Source organism: Tympanuchus pallidicinctus, unplaced genomic scaffold (genome assembly GCF_026119805.1).
Source record: "Tympanuchus pallidicinctus isolate F22 unplaced genomic scaffold, pur_lepc_1.0 scaffold26, whole genome shotgun sequence".
Lineage (NCBI taxonomy): Eukaryota > Metazoa > Chordata > Aves > Galliformes > Phasianidae > Tympanuchus > Tympanuchus pallidicinctus.
In genome coordinates this window covers 2701563-2723963 of record NW_026294743.1, presented here as the reverse complement: position 1 = coordinate 2723963, position 22401 = coordinate 2701563, and the positions used below count along the sequence as shown (strand labels likewise).

The 22401-nt window shown below is 39.3% G+C and overlaps 1 protein-coding gene and 1 long non-coding RNA gene across 6 annotated transcripts in view; one reads left to right on the top strand and one right to left on the bottom strand.

Moving 5' to 3' along the window:
* Positions 1 to 2165, top strand: part of LOC128084422 (uncharacterized) — a 32463-nt gene extending 30298 nt beyond the window's left edge. Inside the window, exon 6 of the long non-coding RNA XR_008208534.1 lies at positions 1725 to 2165. This is a non-coding gene — a long non-coding RNA (uncharacterized LOC128084422). The remainder of the gene's footprint in view (positions 1 to 1724) is intronic.
* The window catches only part of ZNF827 (zinc finger protein 827), a 132933-nt gene that overhangs the window by 33070 nt on the left and 77462 nt on the right, over positions 1 to 22401 (bottom strand). For all 5 annotated transcript variants that reach the window (XR_008208531.1, XM_052690437.1, XM_052690438.1 and 2 more), the window contains 3 exons: positions 18234 to 18467; positions 4945 to 5193; positions 4005 to 4062 (listed from right to left, as the gene is read on the bottom strand). Coding sequence is in view for 4 of the 5 variants with exons in the window: in XM_052690437.1 (XP_052546397.1) it covers positions 4005 to 4062; positions 4945 to 5193; positions 18234 to 18467 (541 nt within the window). In the remaining variant the exon portion in view is untranslated. The remainder of the gene's footprint in view (positions 1 to 4004; positions 4063 to 4944; positions 5194 to 18233; positions 18468 to 22401) is intronic.

Here is a 22401-nt window from a genome sequence, read left to right as displayed (position 1 = left end):
TCATGCTGAAAGACAACCAGACTGTGAGGTAAGGTGTGGAGAAGAGGCAAGCTTTGGGAAAACTGCATTGTGGAGCAAAAACTGAAGTCTTCCCAGAATGCTTTTCATTACAGTACTTCAACAACACGGATTTGTTTTATCACACCACAATATTGGTAAAGAAAATTAACATTTCAAAAATCTGTATTCTACTCCCGAAACACGTGGAAAATATCTTTAAAACATTTTTAAGTATTTAATAACCTCGGGAGTACAGTAATTGCATTCCAAACAAAGCTTTTCAAATTTTAGGTTGAGATGCTGAACTGTTCTCTATTGACAGAGCATTCCATGTACGAAATTAACTCAATTAATTTGATTCTTAGAGCAGGAAACAATTAACAGAATCTAACTGAACGGCGACTTCCCAAACAATGTAAATCACCAGCTGCTTGATTCTAAAAAGTAGATCATGCTTTGGTTTTAATTAACAGGAGGCAAACAGTTAATTCCAATAGTGAATGGGCATTTCTGTGAAAGTATTTTGTTTGCTGCTCAAATGTTGTGACAGAAACTATGATGCCTTCTACACAATAAAGACATCGGTAAGAATTACATAAAAAAAAAATTAAAAACGGACAAAAAGTCTTTTTGGACAGCTGTTTTCTAATGTATTATATTCCATCTGCATACAAAGGATGAATTTCTTCTAAGCAAAATGGGAATTCATTTTAAATCTGATCTGTACTGTATTGAGATTCCTCAACAGGATGAGAAAGTAGGCTTTTTGTTTGTTTTGATTTTTACTACTATTTATTTTTTGCTGTTCCTTATGTGACAGTGGGGTACTTTGCTATTTCTGCCTAAGTTTGAACATAACTAACATAACAGTCAAACAGGTTGAACTGGATGAAAAGCATGAAGCTGCTCCAAACTTGAGCAGTTCACTGTATGCAGGTACCTGATTAATCACAATAAGGTGAAGAGCTGCTGCCCACATGTGCAAAAGTTCACTTTTCCAAGACTCCCACTCCCCTCAGGGGTGACATAATATAAAACAGACTGATGCTGTATAAAAATATGGTGTAATTCACTGCAACATTCCTTTCGGTGGCTTAATAATGATTTGAAAAAAAAACAAACACCAATAAAAAAAAGTTTTGTAACTGTTGCAACTCTTCAAAATCATGTAATCCACTCAGCTTACCACGCTGCACTGCCTGCTTGTAGATTCACTGTCTCACTGTCCATTGCTAGCTCTAGACAACAGAGCTCATCTATTTCAGTTTAGGATACAAATCCTCAGCAGTTTGCTTTTGAAGACTGCACCGTGCTTGCGTCGTAAGGATCTCCCTTCTTTGCCATCAGCCTCCAGTGAATTACAGAACCATCCTTAGATATGCCTTTTTTTTTTTTTTTTAACCTTTTTCTAGAATGGCCGATGAGTCTCTTCAGTGTCAGCCCATTATTTTTTATTATTTTTATTTCAGTGGGTATGCCCTCCAATTCTCAATCCCGAGTATAAACAGAGAGCTCCTGCAACACAGAAACTACAGTCGTTCTCAGTCTCTTTGTCAAGTCCCTTCTGATGAAGATTAAGCTTTCCTTTTTTTTCCTTCTGGCTGCACTTTTCCAGTTTTCTGTCTACACAGTTCTCTAGATGAAAGAAACTTATCTTGGCATCTCATGCTGGCGTACTCACTTCCAGATCATTGGCTTCTCTGCTTTCTTTCTTCTTATCACAGATGGCAGGTTCTACCATCTCACTCAGCCATTGAACTGTGAGGAATCCTTGCCAGTTTTGGCTGCTTGAGCAAAGTCATATGGAAGTATATGCTTACACAGTCCAGGAATATTCACAGGAAGAACAGCAACAGACGGGAGACAGAAATGTTAATATGGAGTACGATATAAAAAAAAGAAGTGCCTGTGTACCCCCTTCGTGCTGGACTTGGCTGATTTAAGACACTCACCAATGACACAGCTGAATCTCTCCGCTGCCCAATTACTCACAGGTGGATGACACTGACCTCACCTTGACTCTGCAGCTGTCAGCAAACTTCACATAACAATTGTGATTCCAGTGCCTTCCTGTCATGACTCCAGATGTAGGTTGGTGAGCCAAACTGCAACATTACACGTTTTCTTAATGCAGCCTTCGTGCCTCTCTTCTCCACTGGCTGCTCCATCACATTCTATTTTTGAGAGCTGCCGTACTCTTACCAGTAAAGACTTCCAGCTGTTTGCTTGGTTTGGGGTGCTTTGTTTCTTTTTTCGGCAAGGTCTTTTGAGTCCATCTGTTGGAACGTGCAGGATTTAGTAGACTGACTCACTTGTCCTTACAAAGCTCTTCTTATTCATATTGATTGATAGGTAAGATGAGAAAAGCACCCACAAGACTTGAGTTGGGCACTCTGCTTTTCAAACACTGATGGGTAGCCGCCATTATCAGGACTTCTCAGTACAATTCAGTGCAAGTTAGACAACAGCCAACTGTGCTGTTCTCTTACGAGGTAGCAGCCTTCTAAGAAGGAAGGCTGTCTGAACTGTCCTCAACCTTTCCAGTTTGAACTATTTTTGATAGATCCAAAAGTAGCTCTGGATTCTCACACCAGTCCTCCCGGTAATATCACAAGACCCTAAAATCTATTTTCTGCCAACTATTTGTCACCCCTCCCTGCAACAAATATTGGGTGGTTAATGAGTAGTTGGACAATATGTGCATTCAACTGTATAAGCATCTTTCAGGCTTATGCTTTTTAAGAAATAAAGGGAAGTCTGTGCAGTCTCCATATCCCGCAAGTTCCCAAAGTAGCAAATACAAAAAGCGTTCTCAATAACCAGAAGTTAAAAAGCTCAATTTAATTCTCTTTCAACCTGTAACATCAAAAAATCCCTGATGGACATTTACTAGGTGGTTCAGTTTATTAAAAACAGATTTATTACAGTTACCATGCAAGGAGAGGATGGGTCTAGGAATTTAAGATGAGCACATTTCAGAGACCTCTTCTTCTGCAACTGAAATGCTTTTCAAATTCTGTCTAGACAAAGCTGCCTTAGTTATCAAACATTGTACGTGCTGGGGATTTCTGCAGAAGGGGCTGCAGAGACACGGAAGGTCTTACTCTATCTCTGAAGGAATGCTCCAATGCTCCAGTCACAGTCAGTCTGCAAAACCACCCACACTGACCACAGAACTTTCACGGAGGACACACGTGTATGTATTCCTGTCTCAAGGGTTAGATGAGAGCCAAAGTCCATTCCTGTTTACTACTGATCATGGGCTCCTAAGTTTTCACCAATTCTAGTTGCTACTTATCACACAATAGCTTTGAATTTTTCCCTTAGGGCACCTCACTTTGCTGCTCACATATTGAAACAACTTGTCAGTATGTTCCCAGCCAAAATACAGTAAAGGGCATATTTCTTTAACAACACATGCTATAATTGAATCGTATTTTAAATTCCTGCATAATTTCACATATTGTGTTAATGTGACTGTAATTGTGAACAAGTTTCATTAGCATTGTCTCTTACAGTCTTTTAAAAATTCATCTCTGGAAGGCATTTGAGAGGATTCAGAAATATTACGCTGAAATTTTATTCAAGAAGTCCAAGTTTGACAGAAGACTGAATCACAACACCTCTTCTTACATTGGTCCATGTCTTAAAATCCAGTTGTCGTCCTGTTCTTCCCTCAAGCACTGCATGTACTATGCAGTTTCAATTAAGCTTCGGTTTTTGCAGAAAAAAAGCACACACAGAAAACAATTCTTACAACCAAGCGTGAATACTTGACTGTGAGAACAGCCATTTTGGCCCAAAGGCCTTTTGCAGCATGGACACTAAACAATCGTATCTATTGGTGCCATTTCTCACATACAGGTTCCATTACTAAAAGAAATATCTTACACTTGTAATATCAGGTCATATTTGCAAGAGAGAGACATATCCAAGTTTACAAGGCGAAACTCAGCAATGCCATTTACACTACAGATTTATGGATAACAACAGACTGTGCTTACCTGACTGTAGTTCTGATGGTGTTATCTTTATTGTGATTGTGCTCTTTGCTCACCTTTTCTGCAGAGGAATGTACATTTTTTTGTGATTATAAGATAAATCATATTTTCCTTATCAAATTTGATTCAGCAGAACTATTTTAATGCTTTCTGATTACAGAATAATTTAAGGGGAAGTGGTCACAAGATGATTTCAGAATAAGCACAGCTTTTTTTAAAAATATAACTCGTACCAATTTTTTTCACCCTCACATTTCAGTGTCAGTGCCACAAGCTTTCATTAAACAGACCTCAAATCACTTCATGTATGTAACAGCTGAGACTGACCTTCTGCTGGAGAGAAATGGACAGCACAACTTTGGGAGCGCTGTACGCTACAGACAATATCCGTTTATGACAGTAACTACCTATATTTTCCCTTATATTCCAAGGCCTCAATCAACCATTCGTTACTAATCATTTAATTAGCCTTCAAAAAAGAGTTGAACTCTGGCATTTCCAATTCAGTTCAAATAACACGAACCTGATCAGGCTGTCACAGTGCTCTGAAACATGTTATCTATGGGGAGCATTTGGCAAGACTTCTATATTTCACATGCAAGGGTAGAAGGGCTCTACCTCCTATTATGCTTCAGCCTTAGCAATCTCATACTTCCGTAGCACCTTAATGATTATACACAATCTCTTTTTGCTCTTTAAACTCTGCTTTCTATTATTTTCACTACTTTTAGTGAACATTGTGGACATTAGGAAGTATTACTTTTCAGGCACTGGAATGGACTGCCCAGGGAGGTGGTGGAGTCACCCACCCTGGGGGTGTTCAAGGAAAGGCTGGATGTTGTGTTGAGGGACATGGTTTAGTCGGAGCTATTGGTAATAGGTGAACGGTTGGACTGGGTGATCTTTTAGGTCTTTTCCAACCTTGGAGATTCTATGATTTTACCTGATAACTGGAAGAGCAGCTCAGATGCCATCTTCACTGATATATCCTGGCTGAACAGATTTCGTTCTGGGAGCATACGACCTTCTGGTGCCTTCTGGATGTGTTCACTAATGTCTCGCCCTAATAAAGTGCTGTAGCCAACATTTTGGCTGGGTTGGCTGGGTGACACTGAAGTCTGCGAATCGTGAATGTCAACTTCCATTGGTTCTTCTTTTATCTTTACAGTCTGGGTTTCCTTGTAACTCTCAGCTGCAAATAGGTATTAAAAAAAAACAAAACAAACAAACCACAATTACTTAATTAGGTTACAATTTTTCAGAGCACTCAAAGCAGGAATCTCAATTACAAAGTTTAATTTGTATACCCTATAACAGCAAATGGTAAGAGAAGCAAGCAGCTGACTTCTACAATATTCTTCTGGGAGTTTATAAATAGAAGAAATGTCTTGAAAATAATACTTTAAACTACAGAGCAGAAAACTGCATATTTGCAAATCCAAGAATTACATCATTTTCTGTGAACACTGGGTATAATCATATCTCAGTTTGTGAAGCTGTGCTTTTATATACTACACGGAGTTACAACTAAAAACCAGCTCTTCAAAGCTGGACACTGAAACTATCCTACAAACTTATAATTACTCTCTATCAGAGCAGAGCAGCACGTATAGTTGGAAATGCTATTATGGGGTGGAGGTAGAAACTTCATCTGCCCATCTTGTGCTCTCTTTTCAAGATGAGATGAGCAGTTTTCTAACATGTAACAATCTTTGATACTCCCTCACGTATTACAAGACCCAATAACCTTGATAAATAGCTTCCATATGCCCGTATCTTTCCAGCTCTGTCTTCCTCTCTAAACGTAGAAAACTACAGTTTAGAAGCCAGAGTGTAGTTCACGTCCTGTACGTGTGACTTCTCAGGTGCTGCTGAATACTGATCTGGCTGCAAGGCTAGCAATCATTTTTTCTTCAGAAGAAAAGCTCTGAAATCTCAAAAACAAGGCCCCAAGGTAACCTGGCTACCACGCTCCCTTCTCGATTCAGACTTTCAACTGTGAAAAAAGACACTGAAGACCTGAAGTTTAGAACAGAGAGAGATGATGAGTTTTCTAATCATCTTTCAGAGTGCTGCTGAAAGGACACGTATCTATAACGGTGGAACGGCCCAACCACGTGTGTTGCCTCTTCTCTTTGGATGCTGACCAGACACTTGGGAAACAGGCAGCTTAAGAAGAAAGGCAGACTCAAGGAAATAAATCAGTGTGTGAACGTAGTTACGTAGCAGAACGGCCGTCATGTGAGAAACGGTTCTAACAAAAATCGATGATTCCAGATTGGGAAAAACGTCCAAAGGATTTATTCTTTTTGCCTAAACCTGTATACGTACTTCTGCTACTGATCAAGATACTCAAAACCTTAAGAAAAATCTGATTCCGTTTACTTTAGGGCACAGGCCCTAAAATAGCCTGTGTAGCCTCCAGAGGGGGAGTCAAGTAAAGCATGACTTTGAACTTCAGAAGCCAAAGGAACAAAAGGCAAATCTAGCACTCAAGGAAAGAGGCCAAATTAAGGCAGAGATACCACAGCACACTGAGAGCCAGAGCAGCACGGAGTTTAAATGCTGAGAGGGTTAAGACCTGAGAGAGCAATCTGGCCCTTGTTCAGACTGGGGAATGCCAATTCAGATTGAACGGAGGCATTTTGTACAATGAGCATCCCCACATGGAAATTTTCTCCTTATCTGACAAATTTCACAACTTATAAAAATACAATATTAAAATTAATAAATGAACACCAGTTTGTAAGAAGAACAAACAAAATGCAAAAAAAAAACCCAAAAACAAAAACAACAACAAAAAACCAACCAAACAAAAAAAACCCCAAACCTCATAAATGGTATTTCCTATCAAATCTGGATCTGAGAGAAAAGTGAAAAAAAATAAAACAAACACTAAGTTCACTTGATAAATTAATCTGTTGCTATCCTCTCTGCCTTTCCGTTCCTCTAACGCAAATATGAATGTGTCAGCCTCACAAATTTTACTCCAAGTACAAATGTTTCAAGCACCATCCCTTTTTTTTCCAGTTACTCAACATTACAATAATACTGAGGGGTACCAAAACACAGTATGGTCGTTCCTGATAACATCCTGAGGATAGCCAGTTGGTTGGTGTCGTCTCCTAGCCTCAAGCCAAGATGAACAGAATCCTTTTAGTATGCAGGCACACCCATCTCACATGAATTTAAATGGACGTGTTCCACTTTTTCACTCCCTTGGTTTATATTTCTCCTCTTCTGTCCTTAAGTGGAGGAAAAAGTGGCTATGCTACTTGCAGATCTCAAAATAAAAAAAAAGAGAAATCAAAGCCAGGAGATAAAAGCTACTTGGTTATGCTCCGGCAGTGATTTACATGAAGTGCTCTTGGTCTTCCCTTATGACATTTCTTGACCTTTCAAAACAACACTGAGAAAAATCTTTACGATCTACCACGATCCACCGGATATGAAAATTATTACAGAGAATTCTCAAATGAAGAGGAGTTGGAAATACTACTATGTAATGCCTTTTTTCCCCGCTAAACAATTTAAAAAAAAAAAAATTTTTCAAGCCTAAATTAATCTTTTATCATAAAGTTACAGAACACTGCATCTGTGTTGAGAAGTGAAAAAATAATATGCTGTGCACTGAAAGTACACACAGAAGGGCAAAGGAACGCATCAGGTAACACTGTCAATAAAAGCTCAGGTAACTCCGCAAATAAATGAGATCTTCAGCTGTCCTACAGACTGAGCTCTGCACCCAGATGCCAAATTTAGGTGCAGGGTCAAGCTGACCTTTGTTGCTCTTTCTGCTTTTAAAATATTCTTTCTATTTCTGTTCCTGCCCCACACAGCTGAATTCCCTGTCCTGCAAATGCTTTTCAATCAGACAAACTGATACAACCCAACTAAGGCAGTAGTTGAGCAATACCAATGACCTTCTCACCCCTGCAATCAGCTAACAATTCAGTAGCCCTAACTAAATTTACATATTTGATAATTTCCTTTGACCTTTACCTCTGCAGCTACACCCTTCTGACCTGGCAGCATGTACCTGACAAATGTGTATCTTGTCGTAGTCCAATTCCCAAAAACAAAGAGAGAAGACATGGGGGCTCTCTGTGATAATTTTACAATGCTAACTGAAGAGAAATTCTGTCCCACGAGCGAGAGCCACATCAGAAGCCATACACAGACAACCCAGCTGTGCAACATCTTGGGTGGCATTAAGGTTATGGCCTTACACATCTCATTGTACAGGCAAAATATAACTTCAAGATTATTTTGCCTTCTGCTCGTTTGTGGAATAAGGAAATAATCCTCATCTCCTCTCACAGGTATCTCACGTGGCCATAGTGCAGCTGATGATTTTAAAGTCAAGGATAGGTACATTGAAAAGTCTCCCCATTCAAATAATCAAAGTCACGACAGCTTTGGTTTGTTTCCCACTTTTGGATTTCTCCTCGAGCACATGGACTAGGTTAAATAAACCGCACTGTATCACAACACAAAGTTAGTACACAGGAGTAATCTTCTTCACCTAGATTTTCACAGAAGTAGAGACATCCAATTCCCAGGGAAAAAAAAATATATATATATATATCAGTGGAAGCCAACAACTCAAATAGCTTTGAAGCATCTGGACGGTGATCTGGTCTGCTATTGATTTAAAAACGGTCTGCTATTCGTTTCAGACTAAACTGGATGAAGCTCAGAACAACAGTACAGCAAAGAGCAGTGAACATTGCTCCTCTGGCAGCAGATGAACTAAATGACCTAATACACCTTTTTTCTCTTTTTCTGCTCTTTTTTGTTTGTTTGTTTGTTTTTAATATAGAAGCAGCTTAACAAAATTAGAGAGAATTACTGCATATACGGATGTATCATTATGAAGCTACAGAGATGATCTTTAGAGTATACCTTTAATCAGTTGATTTACAAAACCCTCAGTGAACTATTAATGCCCTGTGATACAGTTTCCCACATCAGATACGCAATAATGCAGTACTGGATAGGCTTCTTGCAGAAATAACTAATTTTTTCCACAAATTCCAAGTGCAAAAAATGGCAATGTAGTGAAACTTCTTCAAAATAGAACAGAACGTAAAAGAAAAGAAAAAACAAACAAACAAACAACCCCACAGAACAATAACTGTGCTACCTAAAAGTTCAGGGTACAGTATTCAGTCTTGAAGGCCTGACAATGTTACCTCAGGAATGCATGGCAATAGAAGTGGCTATGAAGTTTACCTCTATGCAATGCCCCTCGACAGCCTCAGCCAGTGATTGCCAAGTTTTAAGAGCTAAAATTTCATTCAAGCTACTTCATTTAAAGCTGGGACAACCAGAATCCAACACCTATATCAGACACGTGGAAATGGAAAGGAGATAAATAGAAGAAACCACAAGTTAAGTGATTTCGTTGCTTCAGCACCACCTTTAAAACAGATAAAATTCTAATTCATAAATTCTCCGCTCACAGAAAAACAATGCAAAAAATGTCAAGTGAAACTAGTGAGAATAACACCACTGGAATTTCTTGCTGATGATTTCAGGACATGTGCAAGAAGTTGGCAACATCAAACACACCTTTTTGCATAAAAAGGAGAATAAAATAGAAGCACAGCAAGTAAGTGGACATAAAACATTCACTGTAACTAGAGATACGGGGATAAGATTTCATTTTTTACTGGATCCGCAATTCAAGATATCTTAAAACCAAATACATATTGTAACACAATGGTTAGTAAAGCCACTATTGGCACTATTTACCACCTCTCAGTTCTAGACTTCCAGAGCACTTGATGAGACATGAAAAAAGGAGTATTTATTTTACAAAACAAGAAGCAGAAATAACAAACTTTAAAATATGCACCTGCTCAAGTTATGAGCACTGATGTTCATTTACATGTCAGCATTTGCTGCATAGACATACACCAATATGCACTATGACATCTAGTAGTAAGACATCATGATTCAAAATACACATGAGAAAGCAAACTTTCCAAATCCTAAGCATTTTCTTAGACTCAGTCTGCCTCACAGTTGTAGAAACAGGGCTAGAACTCAGGAGGGACAACAGCAGACACTGACTATTCCTAAATCTTCACTGCAAAGCAGATGTTGTCAAGGTATACCAGCCATCCTGGTCACTCAGTACACAAACTGACAAATTATACGCCATGGAGGGACTTCCTTATACACCATCCCTGCATCCCTGGGAACACGACAACCACATTTCAGTAAATTCTCTGATTAGGACAAGCAGGATTAGGACTGCGGGATAAGATGCTGAGTGCATCTCCATTGCAGTATACCTACAATCAGTGAGCCCCTGGCGTTACATCTGGTCTAGTAAGATCACTGATGCAAAAGGCAATAGTTAAGTTTATTTGCATACCAATACTGTTTTGTACTTTAAAATGTGGACAAATAATCATTAGTCATTACTTCCCCCAAGTACTATTGCTGACAACAGCACATTTATTTCTGTCTAGAGGTTGGACAGCCTAAGCTATGTCTCGTGAATGATTATAGAGCAAACCCTGTAGGAAGCCACTTTCCGGCCCTTGAAAGACAAGACTGTCTAGAAAAAGCTAGCATTGGTTTCCCAACAGCAGATCACACCTGATAAACCTGATAGTCCCTTATGACAAAACAACTACTATGTGGACAGACTGAGAGCAACAGATTTTGTTACCTTAACTTCTGTTAGGTCTTCAGTATCATCATTATACCATTGATACCACTGAACTACCATTACAGCCAAACCAGTAACATGAACTGGATAACTGAACTACACAAGATGGTGGAAGCACGGCTGTATCCCTAACCTCAAAGGTTTGCAGTCAGGGATACTGTCTAGCTGACAGCCAGTCCTTAATGGCTTTTTTAACAACTTGGACGATGTGGAAGAGTGCACTCCTAGGAAGTTCAGAGGCAATTCCAAACTGGGGAAAGTGGTGGACATCCTGGAAGGCAGTGCTGCACTGCAGTGCAGTGACAGTGTTGAGGGACTTCAACAGCATGGAGAAATGGGCTGAAAGAAACCTCAGAAGTTCAAGAAAGGAAAATGCAGAGTACTGCATTTATAATAGAATCAAAGCACATAATAATACAGAGTGGACAGCCACTAAGTAGAGAGCTGCACTGCCAAAAAACTGGTGAAGCCAACGATGCACCAATGTGTCAACAAGGTTTGAGCTCACCATTCTTGGACATATCCAAAATTTAACGAGACCCTGAGCAGCACAATATTGCTGGATCTGCAATAAGCAAGGGTTTGGATTAGATGAACTCTGGAGGCTCTCTCTGAACACAACTATTCCTTGAATCATCAGCACTAGATGATTCCTGCCAGCTGTACTTTTATCTAGCAGAACTTTCAAAACTTCCAAGCAAGCGAAAGCTACATCTTGGGTTACAACTTGCCCTAGCACAGCACTGAAAAGTTTTCTTAATGTTCAATCTGAAGGTTGGTAGCTGCAGCTGGTGACTGTTGCCCCAGTGTTTTACCATCTGCCACTACCAAGTAAAGTTAAACTCTGTTTTTCTAAGTTGCTTCAAGTACCTGCAGGCTGTTACTTGATCTGCCTGTAGTCTTCCCCCACCAGACTAAACAGGTTCAGTTCTGTCAGTACTTCTTCGCAGGTCACGAACCCTAAAACCTTAATTATCTTAGCAGCCTTCCTCTAGATCCTCTATGAATTCTCACTAGAGAACTCCAAGCTACTACAGTACTCTACATGCAGACTACAACTGGCCCTAAATACAGGGGATATGCTAAACCTGCTCTTTAAATGCGGCACAGCATGTGCTTCACCTTATTCGAGATGAGTGTCAAAATCAAGCAAACAGAATTAATAAAAAACACAAAAACAACCCCTGGTTTTGCTGATACTATAGTAGCCCAATGACTTTCCATTCCCAGAAATCAAGGGAAACATTGCTAAATCATTCGTGCTTCTTCTGATCATTTAATTTAAAACCTTATCTTACCACCAAAATTCAAAAATATCTGTACATGCTGAAATGTCCCTCAGCTTTACAAATCGACTTTATGAATCAACTTAGAAGAGAAAGTCTTTCCCATACGTCTCACAAATTGGACTCATGTACTAGTTTTTGCAATCAAGCAGACAAGGGTAACCAGTGGGTCAACTTGTACTGACTTCAAAAGCTTTCAGTATGACGAGTCAGGCATTTTGTTATGCTAATTGTTCTGATTTGCTAGAAATAAACATGCCCTAAAACAGCTTAAATAAAAACCTTGAAGGCAGGGAACAGTTGGTGAGCCCTGAAGGTTCTGCTACAGACACAACAAGTAACATCTGACATTCCCTAGGGTGCTGTGTTTGATGCTTTATTTTGCTACTGTTTTTTCAAGCTGCTGTTTTATATAAGACATTGTCAATGGGCCTTGAATCAATGTAAGATGATCCCGTGTTAAAAAAAAATAATCAAAAACAGCTGATATTTGTTCAAGTGGAACTCAGAAATCCCACGTTACAGAATTTTGTAACTATCGGCTCAGTTTCACAGAAATGTATGACAAAAGAGAAAGACAAAATTAAAGCACTAGACAAATCTCAAGTTGCAATATGCATCTGCTGTTCCTTCTATTCAAATGTTAGGAACATGGTCATGCTTACCTGAATAAACTCAGTTACAGAACACACCCAACCCCTGAAACGCTCACACAGTCATAGAATCACAGAATGGTTAGGGCTGGAATAGACCTTAATGACCATCGGGTTCCAGCCTCCCTTTCATGAGCTGGAACACCCATTGAGCTCCCCCTTGATCAAGCTGCTTAAAGCCCCATTCAACCCTCCCTTCCTGAGATGGGGCATCCACAGCTTCTCTGGGCTTCTCTTGTTCCAGTGCCTCCCCATCCTCATTGTGAAGAACTGCTACTTTATACCTGATCTAAATCTACCCCCTTTTAGTTTGAAGTTATTATTCTCCTGTCCTATCACTATACCCCCTTGTAAAAAGTTCCTCTCGATTTCTTGTAGGCCCACTTTAAGTACTGCTACAAGTTCTCAGCCTGTCTTCATAGGAGAGCTGCTCCACCCTTCTGACATGTTCACAAAATGTAATTAAAAATAATTTGATCAAAAGCCTGCATGTGCAATGAATCACAACATATCCCAGTTTATGGAAGTCTCCCAGAGCTACTCTAGGATCGCTGCACCAAGCTGAACCTTTGCAGAAAACTGCATTTTTTCTATACACTTCAATTAAAATAAAGCTTCACCCTTACCATTCACAATTATTTCCACATTTATAAAGGGGGGGAAAAACACACAAAAAAAGTAGCGGACTTCAGTCTGGCTGTATGGCTTACCATACCATTTCTAGCTAAGAAAGTCTTATTTTGGGGCAGACACTTCTCTGCTTACTTATCTGCACTTCTACAGAAGTACCCACTGGTGCCCAAAGCCTTCTAATGAGCCATTTAGAGACCAAGCAACAAAAACCTTCCATCAGTTTTCATCCCCACCTCTACTATCAAGGTATTCCAAGCAGGGATGAACGTGCTTAACAACTCCCCAGCAATCTAGGGATGGGGACGCGCTTACAAAGTTCTGACAACAGTTGTCCCCAAAGACAGCAGTCCAGTTCTGTACAAGTACTTCCCAAAACAGCCCACCAAGTTAAGATAAACAAACAAACAAACAAACAAACATATACAGGTAGGACAACTAGTTTCCGAGCCACTTAATTTACACACACACACAAAGGAAATGTAATCATGTATGTTTTCCTCACCATTGTAACAATAAAACAACTACAACAACAAAAATAAACCCACAAAAAAACCCACCAACACAACGCACTAAACCTGGGAAGATTTTGTGATTGCTAAGAAAAACAGCTTACCAGCCACAGATTCTTTTTTATTATTTCTAATTCACACTGCTGATGACAGCTAAGCATAAAGAAGCATAAAGCTGCCTAAGCCCTTCATGAAGCATCATCAGCTGTTGAGCCACAGCAGTACAAGGAAGCACTCCTACTTCAACTTTAAAAAATGATACTCCCATTTAGCTCTTTTTAAGTCTATGCTGGTGTGACTAGACTGGCTTTGGTATGAGCTAGTTTAGAGTCTTCTCAGACGGTCCTTCACTGTACTGCATCCTAAAACCCAATGGGTTATTTTTAGAATGGGAATAGAGGTGGGGTCTTCTGGTCTTCAACTTATGCTAGAATTGCACAATCCTCTTTTCTTTAATTCCCTTTTTCTATCTGTGTGCTTTCAATTGAAGCTAAGATGCAGTGGCAAACAAAACTTATTATGAGGCATTAAAGCGGATATTAGAGAAAACAATCGAAAGAAAAAGTAAAACTGACAGCAAGCAGTTGTGCTGAGTGTTCAATTGTTGTAAAATTAGGTAGAACAGAGAGAGTTCATCAAAGACGGTTTTGGAACTCACTGTATACAAGATATTATTTTACATCCTTGTCAAGAAATAAATGTGCATTCATTTCAACTACCGATAACCCCAAAATTATGACACATTGTCTGTACCAGGAAATTGGCGTATTATGAGAAGCACTGTGACCTGAAGTACAGAAGTGACTGAAGTACAGAAAAATCCAAAGGAACTGAGAAGTACAAAGGTCATGGATTTGGTACTGATAACAAGGATAGCTGCAATATATCTGGAATTGATCCACTGAAAGAAGAGCAAAAGGACCTAGGTTGCTACAGAAATGCAAAATAACCAGAAGATATAGCTGAAATTCAGGCAGTGGGATTCAGACGACATTTCTAGGGAAGACAGACTTATCAGTGTGATAGTTCAAGGCACCTGGATAAAATATTACTTATAAAACGTTAGTACCTGTAACAGTAGTTATATCCCTCCAGCTACACATCCCTTTTTGGACAAGAAGGGAAAGGAATATATGCTTCTGAAACGTAATACATACTCCAAATATATTAGCAGCACAGCTACTGTAACAGAAAATGAGCTTTTACACTATAACACGAGGATGTAGATGCAAACATTCATTTTACATCTCAAACTCCTCTGGAACCTACCTTCCATCTTACAAGACTGCGAGCATAAAACCGACCAGAGATCACTGGGTGCATCACTTAGTTAAATAATAAGAGAATTAAATCGGCTTTCCCATAAAAGAGAACTGGTAAGAAAGAGTGTAGAAAGCTGGTGTAGGTGCATGTGAAATACATTACTTTGATTTCTTACAAGTGATTTTGTGCAATATTTAAAATGAATTCAAAACCATGCAGGAACAATGCTCTACTAGGCTGAGACGAGAGCGATTTGCTCCCCCTCTACCTTCTCAAATCGACCAGGGTACCATTCTGTCTCATCTCAGTGAAGACTAAGTAACGAACTACATTCACAACTCACCTTTACACGTTTGTATAAAACATGGCAGTTTTTACATTCTTCTGTAAATGTAGGTTGAAGATCTGTACTTCAGCTGAAACTGTTAACCCACAAAGACCATTGTCAAACGGGTGCTCTATTTACTTTAATGTACCAAATCAGCTGTTACAAAGTTTTGTTTTGACTGGACAGATGGAAATGAGTTTTACCAAGATACGCCCAATAAAGGACATTATTCTTTGGAAGAAGTGTTCAAAATGTGATGTCTTGATTATGCATCAAGCTTGTGAATTGTGAGGTAGGAGATCTAAATTCAAGTGGAACCAATATACCAGAAAACTGGTATAAAAGGGCATCCTCATCTTCAGATGAAGGTCATCTTTGGACAAAGTCCAACTCCACTGAAGTAATACCCAGGATAAGGACCTGACCTCAAGCTTTAGTTGTCTGCTGCTAAAAGCACACAAGTGTCCCGGCAGCGCTTTAGCTTTTAGAGAAAACAGTAAACCTATGCAGTAGAACTGAAATACAGACAGCTGTAAATGTGAATTTCTGCTCGCTTCTGTACTTCTACATCCACAGTGACTACTAGTAATGTCCAATATTAAAATTCTATTTCAGTAGAACATTTCTATTCTTCCAAGTTTCTCCTAGATTTAGACTAATTTCCAAGCAGTGGACAAGTCTCTGCATTACGTTCTCAAGAGACAGGTGGGGGCTGGACTCGATGATCTCTGGAGGTCCCTTCCAACCCCTACAATTCTGTGATTCTGTGATTTACAAATGAATCTGTCTTGGTAGCACGAAGTAGGTTCCTGAGCTAGAAAGGCCTTCCACTACCTTTATAAATTGAGCTAAAAGTCAGCAACACAGTACAACTGTTCTGGGAAAGAGATTTTCTAGTGAAAAATACAAGCCAGTGCATCCTTCTCATGAAAGATAAATGCCTAATCCCAAGAGACTCAAATGAGTTGTCAGCAGCTGGCAACATTATTGCTAAAGAATAACAGAAACATGTATGTCAGGATGTCTGCTATTATGTCAGAAATAAACAGTTGCATAAATAGTTGTTTAAATACTACATCACTAAAAACAGAGTGAGAAGTTGATTAAAATAATGTGGGATGTCAGTTGTGATCTCAGAATATTCTATCGGATAAAGCAAGCAAATTAAAAAACAAACAAAAAACCCCACCAAAGGTACTAACAGGTGTTTGATCTTAGATTCCCTCCTTTTATTTATTCCACATTTAACTGTACGTCAGTTTTTTACACTTTCTGTCTTAGATGGCATCTCAGAAAAGTACAAATTGAAAACAGTGCATGTGATAAAGTTAATAGAACTCCACCAACTGGCTGACTCTGGAATGTCAATTTCAGCAATAATGCCCAAGTAAATCCTGTTTTTTTCCTTTTCAGTCTACTGTCAGCAAAAACTGCCCGCTCGCTAAGAGATCGTAAGGGAAATACTATACTAGTCTATTTCTTACTAGAACCCTTAAATACTGGGAGTTCCCAGCAGAAGTGACCGAAGACCTGACCAAGAATGTATATATGCCAGATCTCACCCACAGACATTTAAGTCATTAATGCTCTAATATAACGAAATCTGCATTAAAACTAAACGCAGCCTGCTACTACTGAATTCAACATCCAGAGTCAAAAACCTCAGAGTCTCTGAGGCATTTGAAAAATCATTAAGTTATGGTGCTCTTCCTTCATGGAAATATATATATATTAATTTAAATGAACCAACAAAAAAATAAAGTAATCGGTTAACACTCATTAGGCCATAAAGTTCTGTTATGAGAACACTATACTTGAACCAAATACCAGTAGCAAGAATGCACTTTATCTATGACAAAATGTTTAGTGTCTGGGAGCTTGAAAAATTGGGAATCATCTGCTCTGATCAATATTTACACCCGGGATGCACTTTTAGCACCATCAACACCAAGGCCTGCAAACCAGTGATTCAAATTCTTCTTACCTACAGGTATGAGCAGGAGTGAATTAATTACGTTAGAATTCATGTGAGAGATCCCAGTCAAGTCTTTCCAGGTATAAATTTGAGGAAGCCAGCTGATACAGTTTAGGTGGGGAAGTATGAAACCTAGCCTCCGAGACCAGCATTTATTTCCTGGTACTAAAAACTGAAGTGTATTAGAAGTCCAACTCCTTTTCATCATAAAGACCTGTTCCCAGTAGGTATAAATTCAAACTTTCTACTTTCCTTCAAGTGAAACATCATTTCTAACAGTCTAACAGTTAGATAAAGCATAATTAGCAGAACATACGTTTTTATTTGACTCCCTTCAGCTGTAACAGTACTTAATGTATACGCATGCATACTGTCTAACCGTCTGACAGAACATTGTATTACTAAGGCAATGTAGGCAAGTGCAAGTGCTCTCAGCTCATCTTTTTTTTCTCCCAATTTCGAGTACAACATATTGTCAGGAAAAAATAAAAGGTTTTAAAAGCCTACCATTTTTAAAGCTGTATCAGATATAGTTCAGTTAGTTCAACTGAGATAACATTTTTATGACGTTAACGAAGTGACACAAATGTGAATAAATTGATATAAACATGTTTTGGTACATTTTAAAAATGACAGCATCTAAAAGCTTTAAGGCATAGTTTCTTTTGACTTATCCCACAGTCATTAATTTGAAGACCAGTGAAATCTGTGCAGAACGCAGATAATTAGATATTACAGTGACAGAACAAACTGAGTTGTCTTATGTGTACGAACCTGTGTAGATACATATTTTCATTTGTTCCTTCCCTTGCTACTGAAGCTTACTACTTCTTCTGTGCAGTAGGCCAGTCAGCATACTTTAAAGAAATATCAAGAAGTTGAATATTATTAAATACCCACCTGAGAGCTTCATGAGGAGCTCAGACGCTGCCTTGACTGATATGTCCTGCCTCATCATATTTGCCTGTGCTTCCTGTGGCTTGAGTTTCTCCTTAGGCGCACTGGGAGCTGAGGCTTCAGATTCCTGGCTGAACACATAGCTGGACTGAGACAAGGTTGAACTTGCAGCTTCTTCATCCTTAGGCTCGTCTTTCACTTTGAACTTTGGAGTCAAGGGCTCTTTTTGATTTGCAGCTGTCAGAAGAAGGAAACAAGCTCGACTTAACAAGGTGTCTAATACATTATCATAGAACAACTAGTAGCAGGAAGAAACCAAAACCTAAAAAATGCTAGTGCAGGTACTGGAAGCAAGAATGTTAAACAGCATTCAGAGATGCTTGATTTCAAGAGGAAACACCTGCATCTTTTGTACCAAGGGAAAGTTTTGAAACACAAAAACTACGTGTTACCAGAGTTCAAGAAAACATTCAACCTCTCTTTCTTTCACTCCTACTCCAGCAAATAGCATCCCACACATCCCATCGGTTTGTACGTCTTCTATAGGCTGGATGGAATTTCAAATACCATCACACTTAAGGGCAAATTTGGCAAAGCCCATGGGTACTAAATACTGAGATCTTAAGCGTGCGAAAAAGAGACAAGAGATTAAAGTAGAAAAATTAGAAAACTAAGAGGAGTATACAGAGAAAAACAACTACAAAATCACAGATCCTAAAAGTTGGTATCTTAGTTAAGAGCAGAGGGGTATTTCTTAGACAACTCTGCACTGGTAGATGCTATCAGAGGACTGTTTCACGTTTTACATCCATTAAAAAAAAGAAAGCAAGTTTAAAATAGCCTTTTCAAATACACCATGTAAGCAGCTTCTCAGAAAAGAATACAGAAATCCTGGGGTTTTTTTAAAATCTGCACATCCAACTCTGCTGTTCTCGAGCAGTCTTTCAGATACCCCTACGTAATGATGGATCCTTTGAACTACCCTTGGCCAAAGGGATAAAACCAAGAACACCTCTTAGACAATGCTGCCAGAACCACGCAAAATAAATTCATCAGCTGACTGTATGACTAACAGGAGGATAAACAAGTTGCATTATCTTTCACCGGTTTTTAATTTATTTCTGACCGTGAAGAGACACTTCCACTGCTGTCAGTTGTTAGTGGCTTTTTTGTGTACAAAATTTCACTTTAAATTCCCAGAAACACAGGGCAGGTGACTCTTTCAGTGCTCTGAGCTGATGAGCTTACATCTGTCTCGCTCCCTGAACTTTCACCTCCGCCAACAATCAAGGCAGAACATCATCCCCTTTTCGTTCTCTAAGCTCTCTCACCATCCACCTCGCTATCTTCCTCTTCCACGTATTTTCCTCCTTCCACTTGATGTTCCACTGTCTACCTTCATGACTCCTATCAAACCTTACTCAGACCACACAGGAAGGAAGCACCCCACAGCACTTCTCACTGGACACAGCAGGTATTAGAAGTCAACGTATATTACCTGCTGCAGGAAGCTGTTTTACAAACCCGTGACGTGGACAGTAAAAGCTGAGCAAATGGCACGCTATGGGGACAGCAACACCCGACAGAAGGCGCAGGGCAGTGACAGGTCATACCCACTCATATTCTGGCAAAGGTCACTGGTTTAAGACCTTGATTTACTTCCTCTTCCACTTCACTCTTTCCTATCCACTCTCTGGCTTCTCACTTTCCTGGCTCATTTCCTAAGCTTCTCTACTTCCCAGCAGTTCCCCCCAAATCTGACTCCTACAAGATCCGAAACCTCAAGTATCTGAATTCCTGCAGCCCATTTAAATTGCTCACCATCCAGATTAAAGCGGTACACGCTGCAAGCACACACGCAACCTGCACGCACGCACTGCCATTATTCGCTGTTTCAGAAGCGAAACCGGTTCATACGTGTGCTTTTCAGTATGAACAATAAGCAGTTTTACCAATAGTAGGAATTACTTTTTCCATTTAAAACCAAACCAAACCAAAACAAAACAAAAAAGCAGAAATATAGAACATGAAAGCAAGTTTTAATTCACCAAAATATAGATTACGGCTCTCAAACCAATCTTACCTTTATCAAGGTACTTACAAAACAAAAGTCTGCTTTCTACATGGTCTTTTTAGCTCCGTCTGTTCCAGAGGTTGACCTGAGGTGATGAATTTTCACCGAAGAAAAACCAAAACCAACCCTTTTCTGCTGCACTGCCTTCTGCAGGCTTTCCTCTTTAAAATAAGCCACTCCAACTGCTGCAAGTATGAAAAATGCCTCCACCAGGAGCAGAGTGCAACTGTTACAGAGCATTCTTCCTGAACTTCCAGAGACTCTGGAGAAAAATCTTGAAATGAATGTGTTCAAAAGAAGGCATTAATTTAAATTGCAGCAGAAAATGAAGGAAGCGTGACTATGAGTGAAGAAATAAAGCATACACACCAAGAACAGTCCTTAACCAGTGCAGACTGCTACGTTTCTGCCCATGAAATGAACTAGGCAGAGGAAGCACTAGAGATCTGGGCAGCAGACAATTTTCCTATTTAGAATACGGAACATACGTACGTATGTAGATCAGAGTAAGTTTGCATCCATTCACCAAGGTCCACCAAAAGCCATGTAAAGTTTAATGTAAAACATCTACATGCAAGTAGAACCACTGTAACTATACTTATGTAATAGCACAGACTTAAGCTAGGAACTTTTTTTGGTCAGGCCCCAGTTTGCAGTGACAAAGGCCTTCAAGTAACCCCCACCACCAGACAGAGGATAGCACAAGAAAAAAAGCGGGCACGCCTGGGGGAAATGAGCATTTATTAAAACACTCTTAGCACTGAGCCAAAACTCAATGGCAGTCTGAACCCAAGCAGATGCCAGGTGATACGTCCATTTCCTTCATCCCAGCGCTATCCTCAAACTCTAATAGGATGAAGTCAAATACTGAGAGCTCAGAAAACCAACAAGTCAAGGTAGGTCATTATAGAGCCTAAGCAGTTTTGTGACAGGGACGTATGCAAACTCATTTTGGAAAGGTACCAAGTTTCCTTCCTTTCCCATCTCTTGCATTCCTTATCTCCCTAAGCTACATCAGCTCTCCTCTGACAGCATACAATGCCACAAGCCATTGTTCCCTAACATCTTTGAACCACCGTGCAGGATATCAGTGCTAAAGCTACACTGAGAACAGATCTGCTAGCACAGAATTCCTAGCCTAAACGAGCTCTTCACGAGTTCTGTGCGTTCTGTTTGTCACAGTACATCTAGCAGACTTCACCTGGGAGAAATATAAAATGCAGTCAAGGTCTACAATCCAGAGGAGTTTTAATGATGATTATTTGGCAGTGCTACCTGAGGAAAAAAAGAAACCCAAGAGCAATGCTCTTATCTATGTAGCTGGTTCTGCCCGTGCTACTTTGCTTTGGACCAAAGACAGAACTAATAAGCTAAGAAGGAGGTCTATTTTTATTTGTTCTGTTAACTGACAGCACGTTCCCTTAACTGACCATACTTCCAAAAAATTCAAACATCTAAACTGTACACAAATCACAAAACAAAACAAAACAACAAAAAATACCAGGTTTTTCAACCTCACTTTTCTTTCCCAGGAAAACAAAATCAAATAAAACCAGACAACTACTACATCAGTTTCAAGACCGTTGCATCAAATCATGGGACCTTTTTCTTGATACACGTTAAAGTATATTCCAATGTAAATGAAACTTGAATAGACAAATAAAAAGGAGGGGAGGCTGTCCAGCCTATCAGAATCATACAATGCTAGAGACAAAAGCAAAACCAAGCCACAACAAAGCACATCAACCGCCCTTGCTTCTACCCTACCTTGGATCCAACAGTGACGTACAGAGTACGTTTAAAAAAAAAAAGCTAAAAAATGGGTAAGAGCAACAATGATGCATCCACTGGTTAAACTGGAGAGAACGGTAAACAGATGTTTAAAAAAAAAAAAATAATTAAAAAAAATTGCAAATAAGGGAAATAAATTGGCTGAGACCGATTTAGAAAACAAACAAACAGTAAAAACCTTCTGAATGAAACATCTTTTAAAAAATTGGAACTAGACAAGGATTAAAGAGATGATGCTGAATTCTATTAAAGCATGTTTGAACTACAAAATTATTATTCCCCAGAAGGAATAACATCATCTATCTG